Here is a 26,806-nt window from a genome sequence, read left to right as displayed (position 1 = left end):
CCTATGGTTCCTCTCATACTTTATCATATAGCGTCCAGGGGGTGAGCGCACGTTTTTCTTACCCACGAATAGGTGGGCATCTTGGTTTCAACGCAGGATATTTTCATTTCGGTACTATCTTGTGGAAAAGGCTAGTCGTTACACCATTAGGAATGCGTGTCTTTCATTTAAAACTCTCTATTATCTACTTCTGTTTAACTTGTATTGGGATTTAAAAAGGCCTCTCTATTCAGACAAGTAATATATGTCATCATTTTGTTCGGCTAACAGCCCTGAGAGCCCCTCTCCTTGAGTTAAGGACAGGAGAGCAGCTCTGCTTGGCACACTGGGGACAAGACCTGGTGGGATAAATGAGAATCAGCCAACTGGTAGTAAAGGTTTCTAATCCCTAAGATTCAGACTTGTCTTTTACCTTAGCCTTAATTATTATTCTATTTGGCCAGATGATGATCTATTTTTTTTCCCAATAAAAGTGATCTCTCTCTATTGCAATAATTTCTCTGAATGCCACTTTTATGCATTTTAACAAAAAACCATCGACGTTCACTATTTCTCTTGTCTTTTTGATCCTTTTTACTACTTATCATCTTCTTTATTTGAAACAGATTTTTAACAGATAATCTTGATCGTTACAACAATATCTTGCTTGCATTTTATTCAAATAATTCTTAAAAACAGCTTAAAAAGCCGTTTGGAATAACATCAAGCTTGCCATCAATCAAACGAAAAAATTCCGCTGGCGGTTGTATAAACATCAGATCAAGTCTGATGTCTTCAAGGATTTCAGAGTGAACCATAAAAAACTCCATTAACTTCTGACAAAGAATGCAAATTAATCACAACATGGGGTGAAATGAAATTAAAGGCTCTTTTCTAATCAATGACAAGGCAGGATGAAATATTTGTTACTCTCTCTGCACTCAGACTGCCTGGGATGTTTGCACTTCCCTCGAAAGGCCCCAAACGTAAGGTGTGAGCACGGACTCACCCACGGTGGCTGTGCCGCCCTCCTCCCCTCCCCCCTAGAGCTATCTGCTTACAAGTCGTGGAGATTCACAAAACACACTAATCATCCGCATCTCAGGTGCATCCAATTTGTTATTCACACTCTCCCATGCCAGTGAAAAGCCTGGCGCAGACAGATGCACCAGGAACCCTAAATGACAGTTTTGGCCTCCGGAAGTACGATCACTACAGCAAAATCTAGTACAGCCTCCAGGTGAAATGTCTGGAGCTCCATATGGAGCAGGGAAAATTAACAACAAGATGAAAATCACTGCAGCAGCGGGGAGTCGGAATTTTTGAAAAAAAAATGAAATTTAAAGATGAAGAAAGAGAAGTAATAAATTAATGGGGTGTGAAAACATTCAAAGCTTTACAATACCAGGGGCACTATTTGCTCAGATTTTTTTCCCCCTTTTTTTAACTTCAGGTCATTTTGATGTAATTTATTAACCAAGATCAGGAGTTGTAGCCAAAAGAAGAACAATATTTTTTATACACTGCAGAAGTACTTTAAATACATTTGTATCTGCATTCGCTTCACTTTCCTGTGCCATCTTGCTTACCAAATCTTCCAACGCCAGAGTGGACACCTCCCCTGAGAAGTCTCCTTAGTGGGTCCACTATCCTCCCAACGCAGGGCACTGTTGTAAAGTTGGGATGAAGGGTGACAATTTTCAGCACGTGATTCTTTTCGTTTCTCCTAAATTACGGTGTCATTAAACAAGCCATTGCCCGCCGTCATGTTTTTTAAGTCAACTGGATTCGGATCTACACGATTAACTACATGCAGCTCCAGTCCCTGTCCAGACTAGCACGTCTTTCTAGGCTACTATTACAGCTAAACTGTTTAAGAAATTGAGACATCTTTGTTTGTGAGATGTTTAAAGAGGCAATTTCTCATTATCCTGTTGTAGAATATGCTTTGCAGGCATCTAGATTTTAATGGCACTGGGGTCGCTGAGGGCTCTGAGGCCCTTTGGATCCTCCTGTCACTATACTAAACACATGCTAAGAAAAGCAAAGGGCTCCGGGGGATGGCCTTGTCATCAAGCACAACCCTCAGATGCCCAGAGTTCCCGGCTACACAAAAGGCCACCCCCGGCAGAGAAGGCAGACTAGAAGGGGCTGGTGGGGCTGGGGGAAGGAGAGCAGGGGTACGAAGAGCCAATCTAACTGAGGGGTCACAGAGCTAGGGACTGGGGTTAACGCCTCCAAGTCCTAAGCTTAACTAGACCCTGTCCTCCTGAAGGCAAGGTGCCTGGAGGCTGGAAGTTAATAGTTCTCTGCAGGTGGGAAGTACAGCCTGGGACAGATAATACAGAGTGCCAGGAGCTCTACGTAGGAGAGGTGCCGGACTAATTCAAGGCACCAGTGTGCCTTAAGAGAAACCACAGAACAATCCCTGCATGGGATGATCATTGCCACAAAACACGGTCTTAACAAAACCAGCCCTTTAGCCTTCATGTTGGTCCCAGGCCGCTGGCTCTCCCTAACATCTTCCCAATGCTCCTCCCTCATCTGTACCCTCCCTGTGTCACCCGCAGGAAGAGGGGCTGCTAAAGATGCTGTCAGCCCGCTGATGCAGGGCTGGGGAAGGAGGGGCCCTGAAGCTTGCCCCTCCCCCCCGCTTCGCCCTCCGCACATTTTACCCTGGGCTCCAGCTGTGGCTGCCAGGTTGCTAAGAACATCCTTTTGCTATCTTCTTCCCTAGCTGGAAACTGTTGTGTGCTGAAACCCCACGTGAGGGCCGTGGGGGTGGAGCTTGGTACTTTTCTATCATCTGATTGATCAGCACACCTCTGATCAGACAGGAAAGGCAGCTATCAAGAGCCTCCAAAGTAAGAATGAAGTTTGTGGTGAGTTTGTGGTCGAGCTGGATTTGAATGTCACCTTCTGCCTCCTGGTCCAGAGCTCCTTCCAACAGGCCACTCTTCCAACTCACCCCACCCAAGCGAAGATGCTCAGGTCTGGCCCTTGATCTGCCTTTGGGTCCAGAGCAGCAATTCCATGGTGCTATCCTCAGCCCAGGTACAGACAATTCAGACCATGTGATCTTAACAGTATATGAAAGGCTTTTATTGGTGCAAGGACCAGCCTAGTGGGTGATAATTAGGATGAAGTAGTCCTCAGTTTGGTAGATAGCATGTTGCTTTGAACCTATGAATGCTTTGTAGTGAGTTTCCCTGTCACTAGAGGTATTCAAACAGCGTGGGTGTTTGCTTCCCAGAGATAATGTAGTTTGCCTGGATGGTGTATGAGATCCCTTCCAACCCTTAGACTGTCTGGCTGATTCCTGCCTACTCCACTTAGGATTCAATGGAAGCACATGGTTCAGCCGTGAGGAATCAGCCATGCTCTCTGCCCAATTCACGAGAGGAGGCTGTCTCCCAGAGTGCTTGGCTCAAATGAGATAACGTGGGCCAAAGAGAGGTGCATTTCACACTCTAGTCTGTGCTCATAAAGTACACATTTTTCTTCATGTGTTTTGAGGGTAGAAGGGAGAAAAGGCATGTACAAGGTATCATTATCCAACCTTCCATCAACAGTAGTCTATAAAACAAATGCCAATTCTACCCCACGTCGCTATAGATGGCAGTAATAAAGCACCCCAACTTCTGTTGAAAGACCCAAGAAATAGGCCTGATGAGCTCAAAGCTACTTCTGTTATTTAAAGTAAAAGCACCAGTTTGGTAAAAACATGCTGTCAGAATTCAGGAAATAGAGCCCCCCTCCCCAGTTCTGGCATAAAGGTTATTGCTAAGTGGGGAGTTAAGCATGAAAGAATTTTTCAACTTGCACTCGACTGAGCCAGTAAATGTACACTTAGATGTCGAGGAAAACAGCACTGTAAGGTGCAGAGCCTCTTCCCAATCTGACCACGGCCTTCCAGTGCTCCACCTGTCCAGGGCAAGGGCAATCGCCTTCTTAAACCCATCACTCACCAGATATTGCTGAATAATGCCAGGAATCCCAAGAATATAGCTACATTTTCAATCACTGGGATTTTTATTAGCTGGCATTCAAATCTGCTACCAAGATTTGTTTGAGAGATTATATTGTATAGGGCCTCCTCTGTTCATTTTCAGAAATTTACAGGATTACATAACTGGCCAAAGAGTGAATTGTTTAAAAATTACTGACAGAACGGGAGGCTTACCAAGATAAATATTCTAATGAGCTATAAATCCTGAAAATGTGATTTTAATTTGATAGGCTACCTAGAGCTAAGCAGCAAGGCTGCGTACACTGAAATCTCGCTCACTGCTAGTGTGCATGCCAAGAGTACACTTTACATTTTCTCTATAGGGAAAGGATTATGTTTAAACAAAGAGGCTTACAGATTTGAAAAGTGAGACTAACACCCTTGAGCCTAACAACGTCCATGATTTCTCTTCCACTTATCTGATGACTTTAACTGTGAAGGCAAAAGGATACAAAAGAGACATTTCAGTCAGAGAAGGATCTCTAAATGTCCACATGGGTGCCCGAAGAATACACTTAAAACAGCTTATAAAGAGGGTAGAGAGAATGAGCCCCTCCTATTATTCAATAACCATGTTTGTGATGCATCTGCATAATCTAACCATGCATAAATTAGTATGTGTAATACAACACTTATTTGCATAATAATAGCAAGTTAATAGATGCTTAAAGAGCAGAGACCAACACCACCTTTAAATCAGACATGCCTCCAGGCACTTTGGCCTGTACAGACCATCGTGCCAGAAAAACAGCGAGCATCAACCAGAGGGAAACAGTCAGCTCACTCATTCTTCATCCCTCTAGACATTTCACTTATTTCCCCACACACACCGGGGAATTGTTCTCAAACCACAAAATAGCTTTGTATTTTAAGTGCTAGCACCCTTCTAAAATAAAAATCTTAAAGAAATCATAAAGATTACAGCCAGCAATGCTAGGAAGATAAACAGTCCGTTAGAAATATGGATAGGAAGGAACAAAACGAAATCACACTCACATAAAATTGTGTGTGTGAGGGGCTGTTTGCCTAGCCAGAAAAAAAAAAAAAATCTTTAACTCAAAAAAATTTAATTGAATTGAATAGCTTTTGAAAAAGGGTAATGAAGAAGAGCCTGGGCCCCTCCTCCAACCTCAATATGAGCACATGGTATTGGGCCAGGACCAGAGAAAACATCTCAAACATTACACAAAGGAAGCGCATGGTGATCGCTGTCAACCTTTAACAAAGAGGAAAAAAATCTGGAGTTTAAAAAAAATCAAAAATCAATAGAGACTTCTAAATGACTCCTTTAAGATACCACTTTTCAATTTAACAGGACAGATTTATTTGTACGTGGCTCAAATGTTCACAGTTGCTTCCCTGCACCTTCATACATAGGAATGAATGTCAGAGTGGCAAACGGCAGTAATGAACAATCTTACCTGAGGATATGGAAACCTCCCAAGAGCAAGCTGGGAAAGGAAATAATATTTGTCTAGTTATAGATTTGCATGCAGGGCAGATCTCCTTAAGACAGACAAGTACTAAATTTCAGAACTGCATCTAGCAAATATATAAAAGCTCACAACCTCAAATGCACAAACTTAAATTATTGTCGTAATTACATTATGAGCTGTATTTAGAATGGACATTTTCAACAGACAATGTTGCATCCCTGATAGAATACTCTCATTTTAATACGTAAACATTACCCTTCTGTTTTTTTCTCTTAGGAGTGTTCTCGGCTCTGTGGACGCTATTCACGCTTACATGTGTGCGACTGTTTCTTCTAGATGGATATAAAACTGTTGGCTTTTTCTCTAGTAAGACGAACATCTCATTGTTCCTAGCCCACCATGCTGGAGAGTTTTCAGCTACAAGTATACATGAGAGTTGTAGAAAGTGGGGAAGAGGCCATATTATGAAACTGAAATCGCACCATTATTTTCATACACTCGTTAAGTTTCTTCATTCACTTTCTCTCTATAGTAGGAAGAGCCACTGCTGTTGAGAAGATGGCCACTGTAGGGCTGTGAGGTTGGAACTGAATCCTAGGTCTGAAATTGGGAAAGTGAATCCCCAGAGCTTGTGGTCTAGCTTGATTCATGATCCAGTCTCTGTTTCTGGGCTAGTCACTTAATTTGGGTCTTTGGGACCTCACCTGTAAAAGCAAAATGATTCAGCTGAGAATGGGTTTGATATACTATAGTAAAATAAAATTTAACAAATATATCATAACCTACTTAAAGGAAATAATGGCAAAACCTCACAACATAACGTGGCCGTCCTCAATCCTGATACCCTTCGTAAGTATCTGTAACTTCTCTCAAAGTAGAAGCGCAACATCAGGGAATGCTGAAGCTGGAGTAGTTCTGTCAGAGCATAATTCTACTTCACAGATCAGAATACCAAACATTTCTGAGGGAGTTCCCACAGTGGAAACCAGAGCAGTACCCTGAGATTTGTGACCTAATCCAGCGTTCTTTACAGCATATTACACTGCCCTTCTAGACCTTGCAAGGCTGTAGGCTTATTTCAAAGCAATTAACACTTCTCAAACATTCTGAACTCCTCTTTTGGAACTGTGTTTATAATTACCTCAAGTAACAGAATATCTACTTGATTTTATTAGAATTGTTTCTTGGATGTAAAATCATATCCCTCTGCTTTTCGGTCATGTAAATTATGCGTACAGACTAGTGTGTGAATTACCTACAGATATTACCAAAACCCAAAGCTATCTACAAAAAATAAACATTTTGTTACTTAGGATAGCTATGAAGGTGCTGAGGTTTTTAAAGCTTGAGAATCAGTTTGAACCACAATGTAATAGGAATAAACCATATGACCTTGTAAGGTAATTACTTCTAAAGGGCCAACACCCATTTGGATATGTGTGTGTGTGCGGTGTGTGTTTTGGAATACCTAGTGTCATTACCTTACGCTTATATCCTGTATACAAGATATACATTGGTATGTATATGGATTTTCAAATTATAAAGTTACACTATCATTATTTCATTTGACAGATATAATAAATTCCTTTATGTATAAATAATAAAAATATCACAAGATGGGATGAATGGAAAGAGAGTGTGAAAATGGATGTTCACCTAAATTGCTTTCTGAGTTCAGTGTGATTATGTTTGTTGTCTCCAGGCTGTTACTAATCAGCAAGGGGAGGGGATCTACTCGCTGCCCCCACCCCATCCCCAGCCAGTGCAGGCTGTAGGTCTGCCCTCCATTTTAACAATACGGTGTGTCTGTGGCCAATGAGAGCGTGCACACCTATGCAGGAGGGGTCACTGTGGTATCCAGGCACTGGTACTATTCTGTACTGATCCAACAGGTGATCGCTCACAGAAAGATGCCACCTATCACCGCGTGATCTGTGGATTGTATCATCCACATATACTTCCATTTGGAGTTAGAGAAACAGAGAAAGAAAGGTCTCTCATCTAAAAATGCTAGCAGCTTAATAAACTACTGGAAAATATTTAGATCATTCTGTCTCAAGCCCTCCTACAGGTTTTGGAGGACTCACCTGGGTGCTTGTGATCACATCATTAAGGGCCCATGGAAGAAAGAATTCTGTCCCCACAACCTAGAGGCCAAAGTTTGCCTGCCACGCTTACCATCAAGATCTAAACTAGACAGCGAGTGCCAACACTGGCCATTGATCCTTGTAGTTTAAGAATTAAGAAAGGTAAGTGGAAGGCTTATAAAGAGTACGTAAGGTGAAAACGTGAATTCTTCCCATTTCCACACAAAGCCTTGGTTCTCGAGTCGTCTGTCTCCGTCCCTGGAGAGGCCAGGCTCTGGCCGACCGGGAGTGTGTACGCCTCTACTTGGCTCCTCCGTCACAACTAGTACCAGGTAAATGAGGATGGCTGACAGCATTCACCTGCTCTGTAAGAGACCACCGCACGGGAGGACAGGTTGAAAACCCAGCCCCAGGCTGCTGGGGAACAGGCGGCAGCACTCGGTTTGGTGAACACACCATTGCTGGGTCTGGCTTGGCTGTTGGCGTCTTTTTCAGACACCCTGTGGAACACGCATCCTAGCTGTCAACTCTGCTATGAAGAACTTTCTAGGACATCTTGCAGGGGTGGTCTCCTTGGAGTTACAAGTCAGACGGCGGTTCCTTGACACTGACCTTGCCTGGGTCACAACACTGCAGAAGCAGCCGTCTCAGAGTGTGACCACTGGCTGCTTCGGCACCAGGCCGAGGAGTCCAAGGATCCCAACTCTACCCTAGTGTACACAGACAGCGCAACTATTGGGCTGGCACCAAGAGCGGTCGCTTCAGGCCCCAGCAGACCCTGCCTGCTTCCACGTGTGTCCTTCTCCTTCCAGGTCCAAAGCAACTGCAGTGCTTATGTTCCAACTTATTGGGCTTATGTCTTATTGGCGGATGAGACGGTCTGTCACCAGGTACAAAGGAGAAAAGGCTCCTAGCAGACATGGCTGCATAAAAAACAGGTTCTTCATGAGGCTGTCAAAAGTCAAAATAAACATGGAGCCCTTATGGGGAGAGGGAGCACACGGGCTGAGTGAATATTTCAGAGACAGACAGACCTGGGGCCATTTTGTATCTTTTACCCCTACTGGTCTATTAATCTACTTGCATTTCCTCAGTTTTTATTGTCAAGGTATTATAAATTAGGAAACTTACAAAAGAGAGTATGTAATCTTCTCTGAAATGGCCTGCAGATATGTCACTGTACTAAATGTGTTTCAGATTTAATGAAGCTTTAATGTCCTTTTTAATTTTGCCTGTTTCTGTATCACCAGGGGTCGGGCAAGGCAATCAGCACTCAAGAGGGTGGTTTGGTTTAAAACTAGGAAAAAACTCATTTGCTTATGAGTTGCACTGTATTTTCTTAATTAAATTTACTGAGTAAAATGGTTTAAGTTCAGCCAACCAATGACCTTTGCATGTAGATTTAGATTTATAAATAGGTTAACAGTTAAAGCAAAAGGGGAAGAAAGAATTGCAACAAAGCAAACAGATTAGGGCTGAGCCAATAGAAAGCTTTGTTCTCTTTATCATCTTTACAAAAGAAGCATTTAAATACAGGCAGCTTAAGTCCAGTCTTAAAAGAACATATTGAAAAATGTGGGCCCACGTAAGTGCCAGCCATCCATCAAGAGGCACACAGCATGTCCACTCCCAGGAGGGGAGCAGCTCACGTTGTAAAAGAGTTGGGAAAGCCTTATTTATTTTTTGGGGGTGAAGGTAGACAGGGGGGAGGGAGAGGATTCTATTTAATGTTAAATAAAAAAGTGCGTTTTAATTCCAAATACTTAAGATTCAGCAAGCTGCTGAAATACTTGTTGTGGGACATTTATTAGGTAAAAGGCAGAAAAAGAAGGCTGTGAAAGTGGTTACCAGTTGGGAATACATTTAAATAAAAGCAAAGCGCTAACATTTCACTGCAAAACCGCGAAATGTTCCTTAGCGCCACCGTATTGATCTTTGATTTGGCTAACCATAATCTATGAATTGCTCTTGGGTTAGCAGCGTTTGGACACGTTGGACTTCATCATTTAAGTTACATACATGTGGGCATGTATGTGTGTCTCTGTAATCATAACAACCATCAAATATGTAACGACTGCATGATCCTTTGCATTTTAACAAGAAGTTAGGATAGAAGCTGTTTATTTGTAAAGTAATGAAAATGAATTTTGATGATGGTAAAAATTATTGCCGTAAAATTATAATTGATAAGGAGGAAAACATATAGTTGAGCGAGAAAACAGTGCAGGACAAACTCAGGATGGTTTCTGGAGATCGAGCTGCTCACTTAGAAATATTAGTAATGTAATGAAAGCAGTTTGAAGTGTACAGTTATACTGAAGAGCATTGGGTTTTTCTGTTATTCTTAATTTAGACATATTCTATGTTTCTCCACATAACTGCAAATTGAAAATAAGCATTTTCAATATAGCCAGTGATCTAGCTGAAGGAGGATGTTATAGTCTGAAATGTTCTAAAATTTGTTCTTAATTACCTTGTGCACATTTTACACAATTAAATTTCCATCTAAGGATTTTGCATTTCGATTGTACGCTGCAGTTAAACCTTCATTTCATAGAAATGTGGCAGCCACTTTGGCGCATTCAGACACAGGGAAACTTTAAAAGAAATCAGACTTAACTACTGGATTACATAAAATTCCCTAGGTGAGATTTCATCCCAAGACCAATTTACACGGTCCTCGAGAAAGAGCTTAAATCATCTGAAACCATGCCGGTGAAGAACCACAATAAATATTAAATACCTCAAAATCTACCCGAAGATTTTACTTTTCTTCCCATGTATCAATTTCACTGTCTTCTTACTGAATGGTTTAAAAAACAATCCAAAGGATATAACAGCAATTTACCAGTGTTAAAGTGCTTTGGAGGTTAAACTGACAACAAAGAACACAGGAACACAAAGCGTCTTGAAGTAAGGTTTCAATTAAATGTGGAGGATTTAGTAATGTGGGACCCAAAAAAAAAAAAGAGTTACAAATTAATTTAATCTTCTGCCTATAGTTTGCAGCTGCACTCCAAAGTGTCTGGGGCTTAAGAACAAAGCCTTGCAAGGCCTCGGAGTGAGGAAAGCTTCAATTTTTAATGTATAACGCCATTAGCTGATAACTTGTGGAATCTGCAACCCCTGCAGAGGGGCATAAGTGCGAGTAACAGAGACTGATGAAGTGACATATTTGTTCGTGTCTAGTACTATGAGGAAGAGGGTTATTACGAACACCACCAGGCCCAACAGAAATACGCCCTAATAACCTCTGGGACCTCCACATTATCAGCTCTCACGACAACAGATAGATTAAAATCCAAACCTAATTCACTTTAATTAAAGACAATTAGTTTGTTTTACTATTATTGTTTAACGTGTATATTATAATACATTGCAAATTAAAGATGGGATAATAAATGCAATGAAAGAATCAAATGGTGTACACCTTTCTGTCTATGCTTGGTGAAAATAAGCTTATTACTGGTATCTATTTAAGGAAATTCAAAGCCATCATCATTAAAAGTGGCGCAGAAATATTTAACTCAAAAAAGACGACAGTGGAGCCATGCTCCTTATTCAATATATATATATATATATATATATATATATATATAATTTTTTTATTGTATGGGGGATTGAACCAAGGGGTATTCTATTACTGAGCTACATCCTCACATCCTTTTTTTTTTAAGACAGGATCTCACTAAGTTGCCCAGGCTGGCTTCAAACTTGTAATTCTCCTACCTGGGCCTTCTAAGTAACTGGGATTCCAGGCTTATATCGGCATGCCTGGCTTAGACTTATTTTCACATAACACTTTCCTAGAAACTCTACTATTTCTTTTTAACATAAACAGAATTATGGCCTAATGGAGGAAACAGAAGCTTAGTTAATTTGTCCAAGGTCATACTGTAAGTCGGTAGCAAAGCTTGTTAAGTCACTAGGACACTTGGCTCTACAGATGCTTTGGCAATGGCAGAGGACCCTGTCGGCAGAGGCCCGTGAGACCCCCAGTGTGGTGGGTGAACCACCGCAAATAACTCATTATTTTTGTGTGGAAAGTGCCGGGTGCGTCTAAATAACATTTCCCTCCTTTGTGCAGAAAGAGCCTAAATGTGAGGTTCCCGTGGGCCGTGATCCTTCACCTGTGCCAACTTTACAAAGAGTACCTCTCATCTCACCTCAATCCACTGATATAAATTCATTTTAACTTAAGGAGCCCAAATGTAGTAGCGAAGAAATAAATCAAACACTCCACTATCTTTCAGAAGGCCCTGCATTCTCTCCTAGATTATAATAATAATGGAAAAAAGACAGCATCACAAATAAATGTTTCTAATACAGAATGTTTTTTTTTTAATTAGAAATGAGCTCATTACAGTGGACGCTTAAGCGGGAAGAGGGCAACGGTAATTCACAAGTACAATATCCTAACGCTGCCCCTTTAATTGCTTTGTTTCACTGTTAAAAATGATTGCCTGCAGTGGCCTAACCATGAATGCTGAAGAGCATGATGCATTGAGGTCTCAACCTGGGCAAACTGTACCTAAACTTACACTTTATTGCAGCTTAGTTCACAATCTTCACCTAATATAGGGCTATATCCCAGTGCAGCAGGAGGATAAATCATCCTGGAATATTACTCCGGCAAAGTTTAGCTGTGAATGGAGCATATGTGCTTTCGAGCCACTGAAGCAAAGGCCCATAAAATACACTAATTATGGAAGTTATGGTCACTGAGTGATTGATAGCGCTCTGCGAGGCAACTTCCTCATTTTCAGCTCTTCTGACGGGCTCATCCGCCACAGAGCGATTATTAATTCATGACCCACCCCTCAGGCACTACTACCTTTACTTCTCATTCTCCTGCTACCGAACTACTGCTGCAGCTGGACACTGTCTTCCTTCATTCTGATGGCGGGGGGAGGATGGCGAGAAGTAGATTCCATGCTAAATGCTATTGTTTTGAATCTTTCAAGCCTTGCCGGGTCTTCCTAATCCCGCTGTCCTGGAACACATAAATCCTCTTTCTCTTCCAGTATGCTACTTTGTCTGCATCACTTTCTTTTTTTTTTTTTTTTCCCCCTTAAAAGATAGTATATGTTGCCGGGCGTGGTGGCGCACGCTTGTCATCCCAGCATTTGGGAGGCTGAGACCGGAGGATCGCGGTTCGCAGACAGCCTCAGCTACTTAGTGAGGCCCTCTGCAACTCAGTGAGACCCGGTTTCAAAATAAAGAATAAAAAATAGGGTAGGGGCTGTAGCTCAGAGGTCGAATGCTCCTGGGTTCCATCCCCAGACCCGCCAAAAAAAAAAAAAAAAGATAGTATATATTTATGTATATATGTGGGGTGTGTGTGTGAGTGTGAGTGTGTGTGTGTGTGTGTGTGTGTGTACATTAGACCAAAAACTCTGGGTAACAATTTTTTGGTTGAATACTGTGTTTAAGGGCAATATAAAATTTCAACTAGGCCATCAAATATGAGATAGCTAATTGTTAAATTAAAAAAGGGGGCATTTTAAAAGAGCCAATGCTGTAGTTTTGTAGATACCCTAATGATTCCAAGTTGATTTTCATCAGTAGCCTGACTCAAAGCAATGCTAATTAAAATATCTGGGCATATAACTAGATTTCTAAAAGTCACTTAAAAACAACTGCAAAGGTCTCTCTTGATGGCCTTCTGTGCATTAGAGGAGATTTAGTGACAGATTCTGAATTACAGAGAGATAAAGTTCAGTCATGATGGGTGAAGCAAGCAATTTGCTTTTCTAGTAGAAAAAATAATGTTCTCCAAATCTCTGCACAGCTCTGAATGCACCACCGAGTAGGTAGCTTTCCTATCTGGAATCTGAGGCGGTGCCACAGAGGCGTCGACAGTGCTCCAGCCTATCTACCCTCTCAGGCCTTGGCTCACATGGCACTCTGGCTTTTCCCCTTGTCCCAGATTCGGGCCACAATTATGTGGACAAAGTCATATCACTCTTCACCTGTGTCATTCCCTGGGTGTGTATCTCATCCACCTAGTAATAGCTGGTAGTATTCTATGTCTTCCTGGGTCTCCAATACCTGGAAAAATTTAACTTGTTTAAGAAAAAATTTTAAACTATTAACTTTTATGTTCACCATGCTACCAGAAATAGTATTCTGCAGTAGGCTGACAATAAGCATAAGTTGATTCCGATAAACTCCCTGATGGTGATGATACCTGCTCAAGCCGGGTCAGCCTGGAGGTGCATGGGTTGGGTGTTTCTGTGCTACAGTACCTTAATGAACGTGGTACACAAATTCTTTAGTATTAGGGTTTGACAGTCTTAACTGACAAGGCATCTTGCTTATGCATCACTGTAGAGAATGATTAGTATGTACCACTTTCCCATATTTAAGCATTATGTTTCAGTTGACTTATTTCTTATTAAAAACTAAAGGGAGTCAGGTGTGGGGAGCATGCCTGTAATCATAGTACTTGAGAGGCCGAGAAAGGAGGATCACAAATTTAAAGCAAGCCTCAGCTACTTAGTGAGACTCTGTTTCAAAATAAAGAATAAAGCCAGACATGGTGGTGCATGCTTGTAATCCCAGTACTTGGGAGGCTGAGAAAGGAGTGCAGATTTTGGGCCAGCCTCAGCTACTTAGTGAGGCCCTCTACAACTTAGTGAGACCCTGTTTCAAAATAAAGAATAAGAAAAAGAGCCGGAGGTGTAGCTCGGAGGTAGAATGCTCCTGGGTCCAATCCCCAGTACCAGGAAAAAACCAAACAAACCAAAAACAGAAAGAATAAAATAGGACTGTGGGCGTAGCTCAGAGGCAGAATGCTCCTGGATTCAACCCCAGTTTTTCTCAATCTCTCTCTCCCCCTCCCCCTCCCTCTCTCTATCGTGCACACACACGCACATACAGTATACACACACTAAAGGGTAGCAAGAAAGGAAGGAAAAGGTTAGTGTTGACTGCCTCCAAAACCATCTTGTGTGCTTAATTCATTACCCACCTGAATCCTCATAATAAGAATTAAGAAATGATAATCTTTAAGACATGCACGTAATGCTGACCTGTGTCCTCTGACAGTGGGAAGCTTTAATCACAACAATACTATCTGAGAAACCTCACTCTGTGGGCTTCCAACTCTGAATTACTCTTTAGAGTTATGCAGCTGTGGGTCTTTTGAGAAGACATCAGGGCTGGGGGCTGAGGCGTCTATTTAGCTTGACCTAGTCTACACTTCTATTTCTAGACATTTCAAAGTCAAGGGAGACACACTCAGGTGATATCTCACAGCCCTGGCTCTGGTTTGTGCCCCAGGCTGGAATACTGTCCTGCAAATCCGCCCGCCTACCAAAACTCTGCCAAAACTCGGCGTGGACACCACCACTTCAGAAAGCCTTCTGCCATGTACTGTGCCTGCAGAGATGGTCTAACAGCGTCTGCCTCTCGCTCTTTTCCAGTGTGACTTGTTACCGCCTCAGCATGAGCACACTCTGATCAACAGGAAGTGGCAGGAGTGCTCCTGTGTAACTTCTCAGGTTGGGCCTTAGGAGATGAGCAGCTTTTACATACAGCAGCACACAGCACCAGGAAGCCTCACCCAGCCATGAGGAGGGAAGAGGAAAGCGTGTGTGTGAGCACGAGAGCGAGACCACGAGGAGGGACGCACGTCCTGGGCCTCTCCTGGCCTCCACCTGGCACTGCGCACACAGGTCAAGCCATCTTGGATCTCCCATTCTTTTTTCTTTTTCTTTCTTCTTTTTTGCGATACTGGGGATGAAACCCAGGGGCATTCTACCTCCGAGCTACCCCCCCCCCCAGCCCTATTTTTTATTCTTTATTTTGAAACAGGGTCTCACTGAGTTGCAAAGGGCCTCACTAAGTAGCAGAGGCTGGCCGTGAACCACGATCCTCCTGTCTCAGCCTCCCAAGTGTGGGGATTACAAGCGTGCGCACCACGCCCGGCAAGGATCTTCCATTCTTAACCACAAGATGGTACCCTTGGGGGAGGCCCTTAACTCTATGTGACAGCCCTGCTAGGATCCCTGAGTAAAGAAATGGCTGTTTACTAATTTTGAGTGGCTTATTAAGCAGTCACTGAGTAGCTGAACGGCTTCCCCTGACACTGGTCAGCCTCACCTGGCCAAGGTCTGTGAGCATCTGAGGCTCTTTTACCGCCTTCTCTCCACTGGTCAAGGAGCGCTGAAGGCAGGGTTTCCAGGCTTACTGATAACACGAGGTAGCACTGGATGACTTTACCAGCTAGGTGGAATTCTTGTCTACTCACTGCTATTATAGTAGACATATTGAAGATTAATTTCTGTGCTTAAGAAATAAACTAGCCTTGGTTTCTGAAAGACAAGAGGCACATTTCAAAACACGGTAAAAGTGAACCAGCTATCAGGAGAGTCAGGGTTTAATCCTCGGAAAAGCGGCCTGGACTGGCTAGCGAGCCTGCCTCTTCCTTAATCTAATCTGCTCACAGGCATTTACCATGCATCTGTTTGGTTTTTTGTTTTTGTTTTTGTTTTGTTTTTTTTTCGGGTCTGGGGATGGAACCCAGGGGCATTCGACCTCTGAGCTATACCCCTGCCCTATTTTTTATTCTTTATTTTGAAACCGGGTCTCACAGAGTTGCAGAGGGCCTCACTAAGTAGCCAAGGCTGTCCGCGAACCGCGATTCTCCAGGTCTCAGCCTCCCGAATGCTGGGATTACAAGCGTGCGCCACCACGCCCGGCTTGTTTGTTTGTTTTTTCAAACTACGATCTCCTGCCTCTCTGTAGCGACCTGGAAGAAGCAGCCGCAACCTGTGAGTCGGGTCACGTGACGCCTCGTGCTGAAGGGTCCAGGCACTGCGCCGTTCTCCTGAACCTCAGCTTCCTCATTTGCAAAATGGGAGCTTCCAGGCTCAGAAGGTGGAGCAAACTCTGATGCCTCAATCACTCCTTTTTTCAGTCATTTCCCATCACCATGGGAAGAAGTTTACAGGAGCTAGTGAACAGCTAGTGGCTTTGTTAAGTGTTTACCTATATGTAAAGTACCACACTGTCAGAGTGACATTAAGAGGATGTCAGCAGCGTGAGAGAGAAGAGCACAAGACCCTCGGTGGAAGGCCTTGGTACCAGTCCTCTTCCGCGCAGGGCAGGCTGCCAGGTGCCTGTGGCACATGCGGGCACCTTCCTTCTCTTCTCTGGAGCCAGCCCAGCTTCCTCACTGGTAAGAGGTATGATTTACCAACTTCTATAGTATTTATTTAGTTAAAAACAACAACAACAAAAACTCTAGTTTCAGCCAGGCATAGTGGCACATGACCCAGTTTCAAATAAAAAATAAAATAGGTCTGGGGGTGTAGCTCAGAGGTAAAATGACCCTAAGTTTCATCCCTAGAACCACACAACACAAAACAACAAAAACATACAACCCCCAAAACAAAACCCCAAAACCTCATTTCTAAATATAAAATGAGGTGCATAAAAGAATTCCCTAAGTAAATGCTGTAGAAAATGTTGGAGTTATTATTAAGTATATAATACGGTCAGCAGTATCTTTAGAAAGATTTTGAAAGTCAATTCTAGGTCATTGGCTTTGCGTATTGATAGAATTCTAGAAGTAGTGTGTGTGTGTGTGTGTGTGTGTGTGGTACTGGGGATGGAACCCAGGGGTATTCTTCCTCTGAGCGACACTTCCTGCCTTACTGTTTATTCTTTATTTGGAAACAGGGTCTCACTGAGTTGCAAAGGGCATAAGTAGCTGAGGCTGGCCGCGAACCACGATCCTCCTGTCTCAGCCTCCCAAATGCTGGGATTATAAGCGTGCGCCACCATGCCCGGCTTAGAAGTAGTTTTCACCACTGCAAAGTTTCCAAAATTAATACAGATTCACGGAACTTTGGAGCTGGCATATGTCACTAGAAGACTGGTTCCTTCTCATTATTTAGTTTTTTGCTTGTTTTTGGTACTGGGGATTGAACCCAGGGGCATTCTACCTCTGAGCTGCACTGCCAGTCCTTTGTATTTTGATGTTGAAATGGGGTCTCACTAGGTTGCTAAGGCTGGCCTTGAGCCAGAGATCCTCCTGCCTCAGCCTCTCATCTTTTAGATCTTATCTCAAAAGTAACCCGCACACCACTCAGTTAATCCTGGAATGCCATACTGTTGATTTGTGTCTAACAAGTGACAATTTTCAAGTGCCCCTCTTTAAAATGTGGGCTCCGATGAAATGGATTTTGTCAATTTTGTTCCCAACAGGGTCCCCAGTGACTACTACAGGGCCTGCCACATAGTAAGCATTCAGCAAATATTTGTTGGGCAACTCAACAAAAAAAATGCCTGTATCTTGTCTAACCTTACACTATCTTTTCTGCAAAGAATTTCTTCTAAAAAGATTCTGAGCTAGAAATCATCCAGTCCCTCCTTAAAAGTCCCCAGGGATGGCACATTTTTACTTCTTTTTACTTCTGAAGACAGATGATTCTACTGGGGAGAAACAGATTTCACTGGGGAGAAACATGTTTCCTTCTAAAGGTAGATGATTCCACTATTGGGCAGAAAAAGTACTGGGACCTCTCCATTAGAAAATTCTTTACATTCTATTCTTTATCAGTAGAATGCCATAGCACTTTTTGTTTTTAACTTCAGAAAGCTCACCCTGATGGTCAGTAGAACAACTGCGTGTTCTACTGACAATTCTTCAAACATGTGCAGATGGGTTGTCAACCACTGGTCTTACCTTCTCTTTATTTCATGCCCCACATCAAGACTTTATGAGCTGGGTGTGGTGGCCCATGCCTGTAATCTCAGTGTTTGGGAGGCTGAGACAGGAGGATCGCAGGTTCAGGAACAGCCTCTGCAACTTAGTGAGACTCTCAGCAGCTCAGCAAGACCCTGTTTTGAAACAAAAAATAAAAAATAAAAGGGCGGGGGAATGTAGCTCTCTCAGAAAAAGAACGCCCCATAGTTCAATCCCCAGAACTACCACACACATAACACACACACACACACACACACACACACACACCACACACACACACACACACACAAAGATAGGTGGACTCAATGATTTTTAAAAACTCTAAATTCACTGTGTTTGTGTATATACACTGCTGGAAAATACTGAAAATCAGACTGAAATCCACAGCAATGCTAGCATGCCTGGCGGGGGCTGCTAGCACTGGCCCCACCCTGACTTGTCTCGAGCAGCTCCAGCACACAGCAGGCTCGGCAGTGCTGCCTTCTGTGGGGAACACTGCTTTGTCGGCCAGCTTCCCGCCTGCCATGATCAGTGACAACCCTGGGAAATGCACATCTAGGCATGGTAATCTGAGACAGCTGGCTCCCTTCACGAACCTTGCAAAGGACTGAACGAGTCAATCCATCATCCGCCAGAGGTCATTTTAACAGCGCCTCTCTGCAGTAAGTTACACCAAATTTCTGACAGACAGACAGACAGACAGACAGACACACACACACACACACACACACACACACACACACACACACACACACGGAGTAAAAAAGAAAGACGAGTAGAACTGTGAGAACAGGTGGCAGAAATGGTTGCCTATTCTCTTCCTCCTTGTTCTTTAACGGAGGGGAGGAGGGGCCACGGCCAGGGCTCCAGAGCCACACCCTCCCCACTTTCCTGAACTACCTTCCACAGACACTTCACTTGTCTCTGCGCTCTTTGATGGTTTTCTGCAGAAACTTCTGATCAACAGGTGAAACTTCCAACCACTAATTAGAACCGCAGACTAAACATATCACAGGAATATTCACTGTCTACTCACATCTTGAAAATAGCTTTTAAAAAGAATAGGAGAAAATATCAGTATCTGACTGCATCACACTAAATGCCATGTTTTCATGGTCTAGACTTGCTGACAGCAGCTGCTTATGGGGCGCCCCGAGCCACCTGTCAGCCCTCAGACCAGGGTTCCCGTCGGCGAGTGGCTGGAATGGAAGCAAAGCCACAGCCGGGGACCCAGGGCCAGCTGTGTCTCTGGGTGGGCCTTTGTAGGGAGTGCAATGGGTCCTTCTGTACATTTGGAAGCAGGAATCAAGTCTAGATAATGCCCCATAGTTCTTGTTACTTAGCAAGCACCTGATACTTATAGGATGCTATTTCAAAGGGAAATTTACTTCCTTAAGTAACTTTATGGCTTTATGAGGCTGTTACTGTTAAAGTGTTATAAACACGTTATTCTTGTTACAAAAGAATCTGAATATTAAAAACATTCCAATTCTGCTTTCAAAAAAAAATGTTTACTATCTTTGTTTAGCTGAAGGAGAGCCCTCACTGGAAGGTAAGTAGAGGCCTAGAGACATTGACCATAGCTTAGGTGCCACAGCTTCCGCTCCCTGAGGAGAACTTTGAATCTCTGTTTCTTTGGCAAACAGAAAGCTCTTCTTCACATGCAAAACACTTGCGATCCTTTCAACAACCACTTATGAGCACTTATGTTAAAGGCTCCATGAAATTTAAACTCTTTATTTTCAGGAACCAATCGAAAACCATTATAAAAGTAAGGAAATATTGAACCAAAAAGATCTTTTGAGTACCCACGATGGTCCAGGGATTGTACTAGATAATGTAAGAGGTCACGGGAGAATCTGATTTGAATTCTATACAAATTACTACACTACAAGTGGGAAACGTATACCACAAGCCAGATGCAGAGGGAAGTCGGAAGAGGATATTACGTTCAGGTGGAGAGCGGAGAGTTGGCATCATGAAGGCTGGGCGTTTAAATTATATCTCGGGGGGATGAAGAAAAATGACATTCCATAGAGAGAGAATAGCACACTGATTCATGGATTTATTTTTAACTTAGTAAAGGTAACTCAAGAAAACCTTTCTGTCAAAAACAATAGAGCTCATAAAAATCCTCAGAAGAGGGTGTTGCTCTGATGATCAAGACCTTGTGTGGCATTATCCGAACACATCTTCACCTGTCTCGAGACAGTCTTCCAAGCCATGGTCTTTGCTTTCACCATTTAACACATCATTCAAACCACTTCAGTGCAACAGTGATCGTGCTGAAGAGGGGCCTCGCAGGACTGCATGACACGCCAATTAACCAAACGCATCGCGCCAGGCTGCCCCGTGCCTCGGACTCGGGAGACTGGCGCAGAGAGGCGACAAGCAGGGGCGGAGAGAGTGGGGCTCCAAGTGAAAAGAGCAAACGTTCGTGCTAAAGACGGGGCTTCCGGGCTGACTTGTGTGGAAGTCTGTCAGGAGAGTGTTCACCAGCGGCCCTAATAAGGTTTGTAATAAGCTGCCACACAGACTTGGGACCCAGGACACGCACTTGGGGAGCACGCTCAGTGGGAACAAGAACGGCACCACCTGGCACCTCTGAATTGTTTCGGTACTGGGGACTGAACCCAGGAATGCTCTACATTCGAGCTACAACCCCAGTCTGTTTTATTTTTTATTCTGACATAGGATTGTGCTAAGTTACTGAGGGCCTAGCTAAGTTGCTGAGGCTGGCGATGAACCTGTAATCCTCCCGTGTCAGCCTCCCAAATACTAGGACTACAAGCGTGCACCACCATGCCCGGCCTGGTGCCCTTTTAATATGCGGGCACCATTTGGGGTGCAGGAGACACAAGGATGGAGGGGGTCTGCCGACTTATTTTCTGACTTAATAAGGGCCATCTTAAAAGCCAGCTTTCCCACTCATGGATTTATGTTGTGGTTCAAAGGACATAAGGATTTGAATGGGGGTAAGTAACTGGTAAGAAACCAAGAGCAGCACTCTTTCCTCAAGCCATTCTCCGGGGGAAGAGAGAAACACTGAACAGCCTGTGAGATTAAGAATCTTGGTAAAATTATTAAGGGCAATTTTTATTTAATGTTTAGCGCTGAAGTCCTGAATAGCAACTACCAGAGTGAACGATCCTAAAAATCACCCGGTCAAATCAGTCAGAGAGCGCCTTCTAGAAGAAGTGAGCAGACATTCTGGGAGAGGACTAATGCTCAGCTGGTCCTAGTTTGGAATACTGTAGCCTTGTTACTGGGCCTCATGTCTGCATTTCTTGTTCCTTTTCCTTTTGCATTTCTATAGATTCTCTACCCTTCCCCGCTCCCACCAGAGATTAAGCCCAGGGGCGCTCTGTACTGAGCTACATCCTCAGCCCCTTTTATCTTTTATTTTGAGACAAGGACTTGCTAAGTTGCTCAGGTTGGCCTGAAACTTGTGATCCTCCTGTTGCCTCCCGAGTAGCTGGGGTGACAGGCACTCCATACTGATTCTTGCTGTGACATTTCAAGGTCTCACAATTCCATATGGGTTCCTTTCCCCATTACAAAGTGAGCCTACACACACCCCACACTTATCTGGCTCCACAACTAATCCACAGGAGGGGAACCACAGCACATTTATTTTGTTTTTATTTATTTATTTATTTTTTTGATGGTACTGGGGGTGGAACTCAGGAGCTTTTCTACCTCTGGGCTATACTCCCAGACCTATTTTATATTTTATTTGGAAACAGGCTCTCACTAAGGTGCTGAGAGCCTCACTAAGTAGCTGAGGCTGGCTTCAAACCTGTGTGATCCTCCTGTCTCAGCCTCCCAAGTGCGGGGATAACAAGCATGCGCCACCACGCCCAGCCAACCACAGCATGTTTAAAGGTGGGCATGGAAAACCACCAATATACAACAGAGAAAGGGGCGGCCACACTCTACTTAGGCCGAATCATTTCACCGCTCCCTTTCTGAAGGGTATTTTCCATCTTTACATTACTTTTGCCTGTTCCAAGTACTTTATACAGCTGACAGAAATCCTGGAGGAGGCTTGCTTTACTCCACGAACAGAGGGAGCGCTGAGCCGAGTGGAGGGGGGAACACTTCAGTCCCTGGATGAGAGACAGCTTGCTATTTAAGATTCTTTGCTTAGGACACAAATGTCCCTGTCAGTGACTTTTTAAAGAGGCATGTGGCATCGTTTTTTATAAAAGCATGTGGTGAGAGTCCTTGTTATGAGTCCCTAAGGGCTCTATGACAGTGTATTAACAGAAAGAAGGCCAGAAAGGGTGAACCTTACTATTTTAGGAGCTTAGAACAATGAAGGCAGCCTTCTGATCCTACACCACAACCCTCAGGGGGAGAGTTTATGGACCTGGGTGAAAGATGCAAAGAGGAGGAGACGGGAGAGGACACTGCTTCACCCCTTGCACCTATTTAATTCTTTGGTGACTTGGGGGAAATTCCTTTGTTCAGTGTCCTATATTGTTCTCCAAATTTTGTCTTGAACTTGGGTTCCTAAGGGAAGAAATTAGCTGACTCAAAACACTCTGAGAAAGGTATGTCTGCAAATAAACAGTGGGGCTGTGTTAGGGGAGACCCTGTCCACTTCGGAGTGCGAGGACCCACGTTGGCGTGTGCTGGGCCATGGGGAGGCATCTCCATTTGCCCCTCTTCCTCCTAGTGGCGCGCTCCCTTCAAGACCAAGCTTCCTCAGTGTCAACTCCTTCATAACCCCCTCCTCACACGCACACATGGCTGAGTCCTTTATAAACAGCTGCACTGAAACTTCTTACCGCTCACATCGTTCTGGACTTCAGGCATCTTTCCTCTGTACCAGAGGTGGGCTTTTTGGGGGTGAAAGGAACTAGAGCTCAAACTCAGGGGCATTCTGTCTCCGAGATACACCCCCAGACCTTTTTATTTTTTATTTTGAAATAAGGACTTGCTAAGTTGCTGAGGCTGGCCTTGAACCTGCAATCCTACTGTCTCAGCCTCCCAAGTACTGGAGTCACAGGTGTTCGCCACACTCGGCTAAGGGATGGGTTCAGGCCCACTTTCCAGGGCCTATTCCATGGCAACTGCTTAAGTAAAAATGACCAACTGAATGAATGAATTTCTACTCTGCAGAGCCCATATGTAGAAAGAGAATCCTGTGAAAGTGAAAATAAACAGAAAGAAAGCAATTCTTTGAAAACGCTATGTTTCAGAACGCAATGTGTTCCTCAGATTTTAAAGTGCCATTGTGCAGTGTGTGGTGGCGCACACCTGCAATCTCAGTACTTAGGAGGCTGAGACAGGAGAATTGCAGGTTCACAGCCAGCCTCAGCAACTTAGCAAGGCTCTTCACAACTTAATTAGACCCCGTTTAAAAATAAAATAAAACGCCGGGCATGGTGGTGCACGCTTGTAATCCCCGTGCTTGGGAGGCTGAGACAGGAGGATAGTGCGGGTTTGAAGCCAGCCTCAGCTACTGAGTGAGGCTCTCAGCAACTTAGTGAGACCGTTTCCAGATAAAACAGAAAATGGGTCTGGGAGTATAGCCCAGAAGTAGAAAGCCTCTGGGTTCCACCCCCAGTACCACCAATAAATAAGTAAATAAATAAATAAATGAATAAATAAATAAAGCAAAACAGGACTGACTGGGGGTGTAACTCAGAGGCAGAATGTTCCTGGATTCAATCCTTAGTATCATACACACTCCTCAAATGGTACATTATCAGAGAAAACTGCCTGCTTTCCTTTCCTCTTTAGGACTCAAAACCACCTGGCAAGCTACAAATTTCATTACTAATTTGTTTTCTGTCCTTGCTCTTACTCCCCACCCCTCACCAAACGTCCTCCAGGAGCACCAAGGCTAGAGGGTCCCATTGCCCCCACTGCCCATGGAGCGGGCACAGCAGGAGCTCACAACAGGAATGCAAAGGTGAGAGATAAAAGAGGCATGGGGAATATTTACATGTCCTCTAAGTATGAAACCTGCCTCTGTGGACTATACTTGCTAGGGTACATCTCTGTCTCAATCCCACAGCTCTGCAGTTGTTCCATGAAAGCTAAGGAAAGACAACAGAAGAATGAGCAGCAGTGGAGTTGCAGAAAGCTAGTCTGAAAAGGGGACTAGAGATCTTATTTTACAGATGCAGGAAATGAGGCCCAGTCGGGAACAGTGGCTAGGCCAGGGTCATGCAGGAAATTAGGAGCAAAAGTTGGAACTGCAATCTAGGTCTATCCCCAGCCTAGGATCTGCATCTCCACACCTTGTAACCTTTCAATAATTCTATACTATGTATGGTCATTTATAAAACACAGCCAGTGACAACACTTTAAAATATCAAAGGGAAATTATATAATGGCAAGGCCTGAGTCTCACAAGTCAAAAGGACTACTGTCCCCTGATACAGGCTAATAGAGGAAGCCCTTCAGGATTATGTTGGGAGACTCAGTTCTGCGATCTGCTACCACTGTGGTTAACCTCTCAGCTGGGGCACACATACTGTATTTCTTCTTAGATTCTCTTTTGTGAATAAATAGAAGAATGTGGTTTAATAACCATCAAACACTTAATTTTTGCTTTTTTTTATACCATGCATGTGAACTGAGTCTGAAGATATATCCTTACAAATACAATGGCGTGAATGCATTGCAACAGTCAAAGAAAAAGTATTTGACTAGAAAAAAGTGACAAAATTGTGATTGCTACTCAATCTATGGTCTTAATTAGAGTTCTTTCTGTTTTTTAAAAAAATCTTCCTTTATCTGAATCAATGTAACTGGGAAACAATTCTTAAAGCACTAGTGTGTACCTAGGGTTATACTACTATAATTCAAATTAGGCCACAGATTCTTTTAATGTAAAACATAGGGTCGTTTTATACTGCTGTAATTCAAATTAAGCCACAGATCCTTCTAATATAAGACATATGGTCATTTTATAAAAACCTCAGCCACATAGGCCTACACCTAGAACATTAAAGTCCATTCTAAATACAGCAATAAAGAGTAAAGATATAAAATGATGCGGCATGTACCCTCTTCATATCTCAGCATCCTCACCCCACACACACGTGATATGATAATATGGGAACAAGACACCTTTTTTTTAAAGAAAAAATATAGAACTTATACATCCACATAAGTAGGGCTGCACCTTTAGAATAATCACTTTGGGGCATTATATATGCATCCCAACAAGGCTATGACCACACAGCTTTTTCTGGAATCCTTCTTTAAAACACAGGTTCTCCACATTTTGCATGCATAAAGATCACCCGAGGAACATGATAAACATGCAGATTATTAAGAGATTGGGATTTAGCTGGTCTTATATGCAGCTGGGGAACCTGTGTTATTTGTGTATGTGTGGGGGGGGGAGAGGAGGGAGCCTGTATTTTTAATAAGAACTTCAGGTATTTCTTGTGAGAAATAGTGTTTTAAAAATAATCTGGACTCAATCCATAAGCCATACAAGAATATGACAATGAGGACTTTAGAGTCCAGTTATGTACACATGTACATTGCACACTGAAGGGTGAGTTCATTTCATTCTTTCAAAATTACCAGTCTTCCTGATAGAACATATTAGTGCAGATATGCACAGAAATGTCTAGTTGTAAACAACAATAACATACCTCCATGAAAGAGATTCCTAAGCTCCAGACATCAGAGTGGATCCCATACTGCTCCCCTGAAATTCTTTCAGGCTGTAAGAAAAGAGAAGGGGGTTTCTGGGTTAAATTACTCCAGCAAACACTTATACTGAATATGAGCTTAGCTAAGTAGGAAGATACCAACATCTGCACAGTATTTTATAAATAGCAAAATGATTTCCCATGTGCGCGCGCACGCGTGCGCATGCACACACACACACACACACACACACACACACACACACACATATCTTCCAAACAATCCCCATGAGAAAGGCTATTATTCTTATTTTACAGATTAACAAAATGAAGGCTCCAAGTAGTGAATTAATTTGTCCAATGACCTAAGCCAGCAAATGAGCTAAGACTTGAGCCCAAGTCGTCTCCTTCCAAATCTAGCAGTATAAATTGCAGAGTGACAGATTATATAAAATTATACAATAATTTCACTTACTTGCATTTTGAGAGATGGTCTCAAAGACTAGGGTTTAAAACTTTTTAATTTTTTTTTAATTTGGAGATAGCTTCAAACTTAGTGGAAAGTTTAAGACTAGTGCAAAGAAAGCCCATATTTCCTTTTCCTAGATTGACCTATTGGTCAGTGTTTTATTCCACTTACCGGGTTTTTGGCTGTGGCTTTGTCTTACTACGAATAGGAAGGGTTTGAAAGACTTGCTTGGGATGCTACGTCCTGCGCTCAGCATGCACAGCGAACGTCTGCTCTAGAAAGCGGCGACGTGCACGCTCTATTCAACAGGAATAACTTTCTATTGAGTGGGTGCTTCCTGGTCTCTCCTTCTAGGATTTGACACTCGGTAGGGTACTTAGAGAAGTGTTTGGAATGAACACGTGAGTAGATGGGTAAGGGAAGCTGAGGTCTTTCTTGCACAGGTGGATTATTGCTCAGGTTCTAGAGGCCTGGGACCACATCCCAC

The 26,806-nt window shown here is 43.2% G+C and overlaps 1 protein-coding gene across 3 annotated transcripts in view; it reads right to left on the bottom strand.

The window, feature by feature from the left end:
• Positions 1 to 26,806, bottom strand: part of MAP2K5 (mitogen-activated protein kinase kinase 5) — a gene marked incomplete at both ends in the record, with an annotated part of 273,181 nt that overhangs the window by 86,568 nt on the left and 159,807 nt on the right. For 2 of the 3 annotated variants that reach the window (XM_080690438.1, XM_080690439.1), the window contains 2 exons: positions 5,410 to 5,439; positions 25,854 to 25,925. In XM_080690438.1, the coding sequence (XP_080546564.1) occupies positions 5,410 to 5,439; positions 25,854 to 25,925 (102 nt within the window). The remainder of the gene's footprint in view (positions 1 to 5,409; positions 5,440 to 25,853; positions 25,926 to 26,806) is intronic. The other variant, XM_080690440.1, reaches the window with a different exon arrangement.

The sequence above is a fragment of the Muscardinus avellanarius genome (assembly GCF_963383645.1).
Source record: "Muscardinus avellanarius genome assembly, chromosome: 3".
Lineage (NCBI taxonomy): Eukaryota > Metazoa > Chordata > Mammalia > Rodentia > Gliridae > Muscardinus > Muscardinus avellanarius.
Note: the sequence above shows the minus strand (reverse complement) of the source record. Positions and strands in the feature narration are given on the sequence as shown.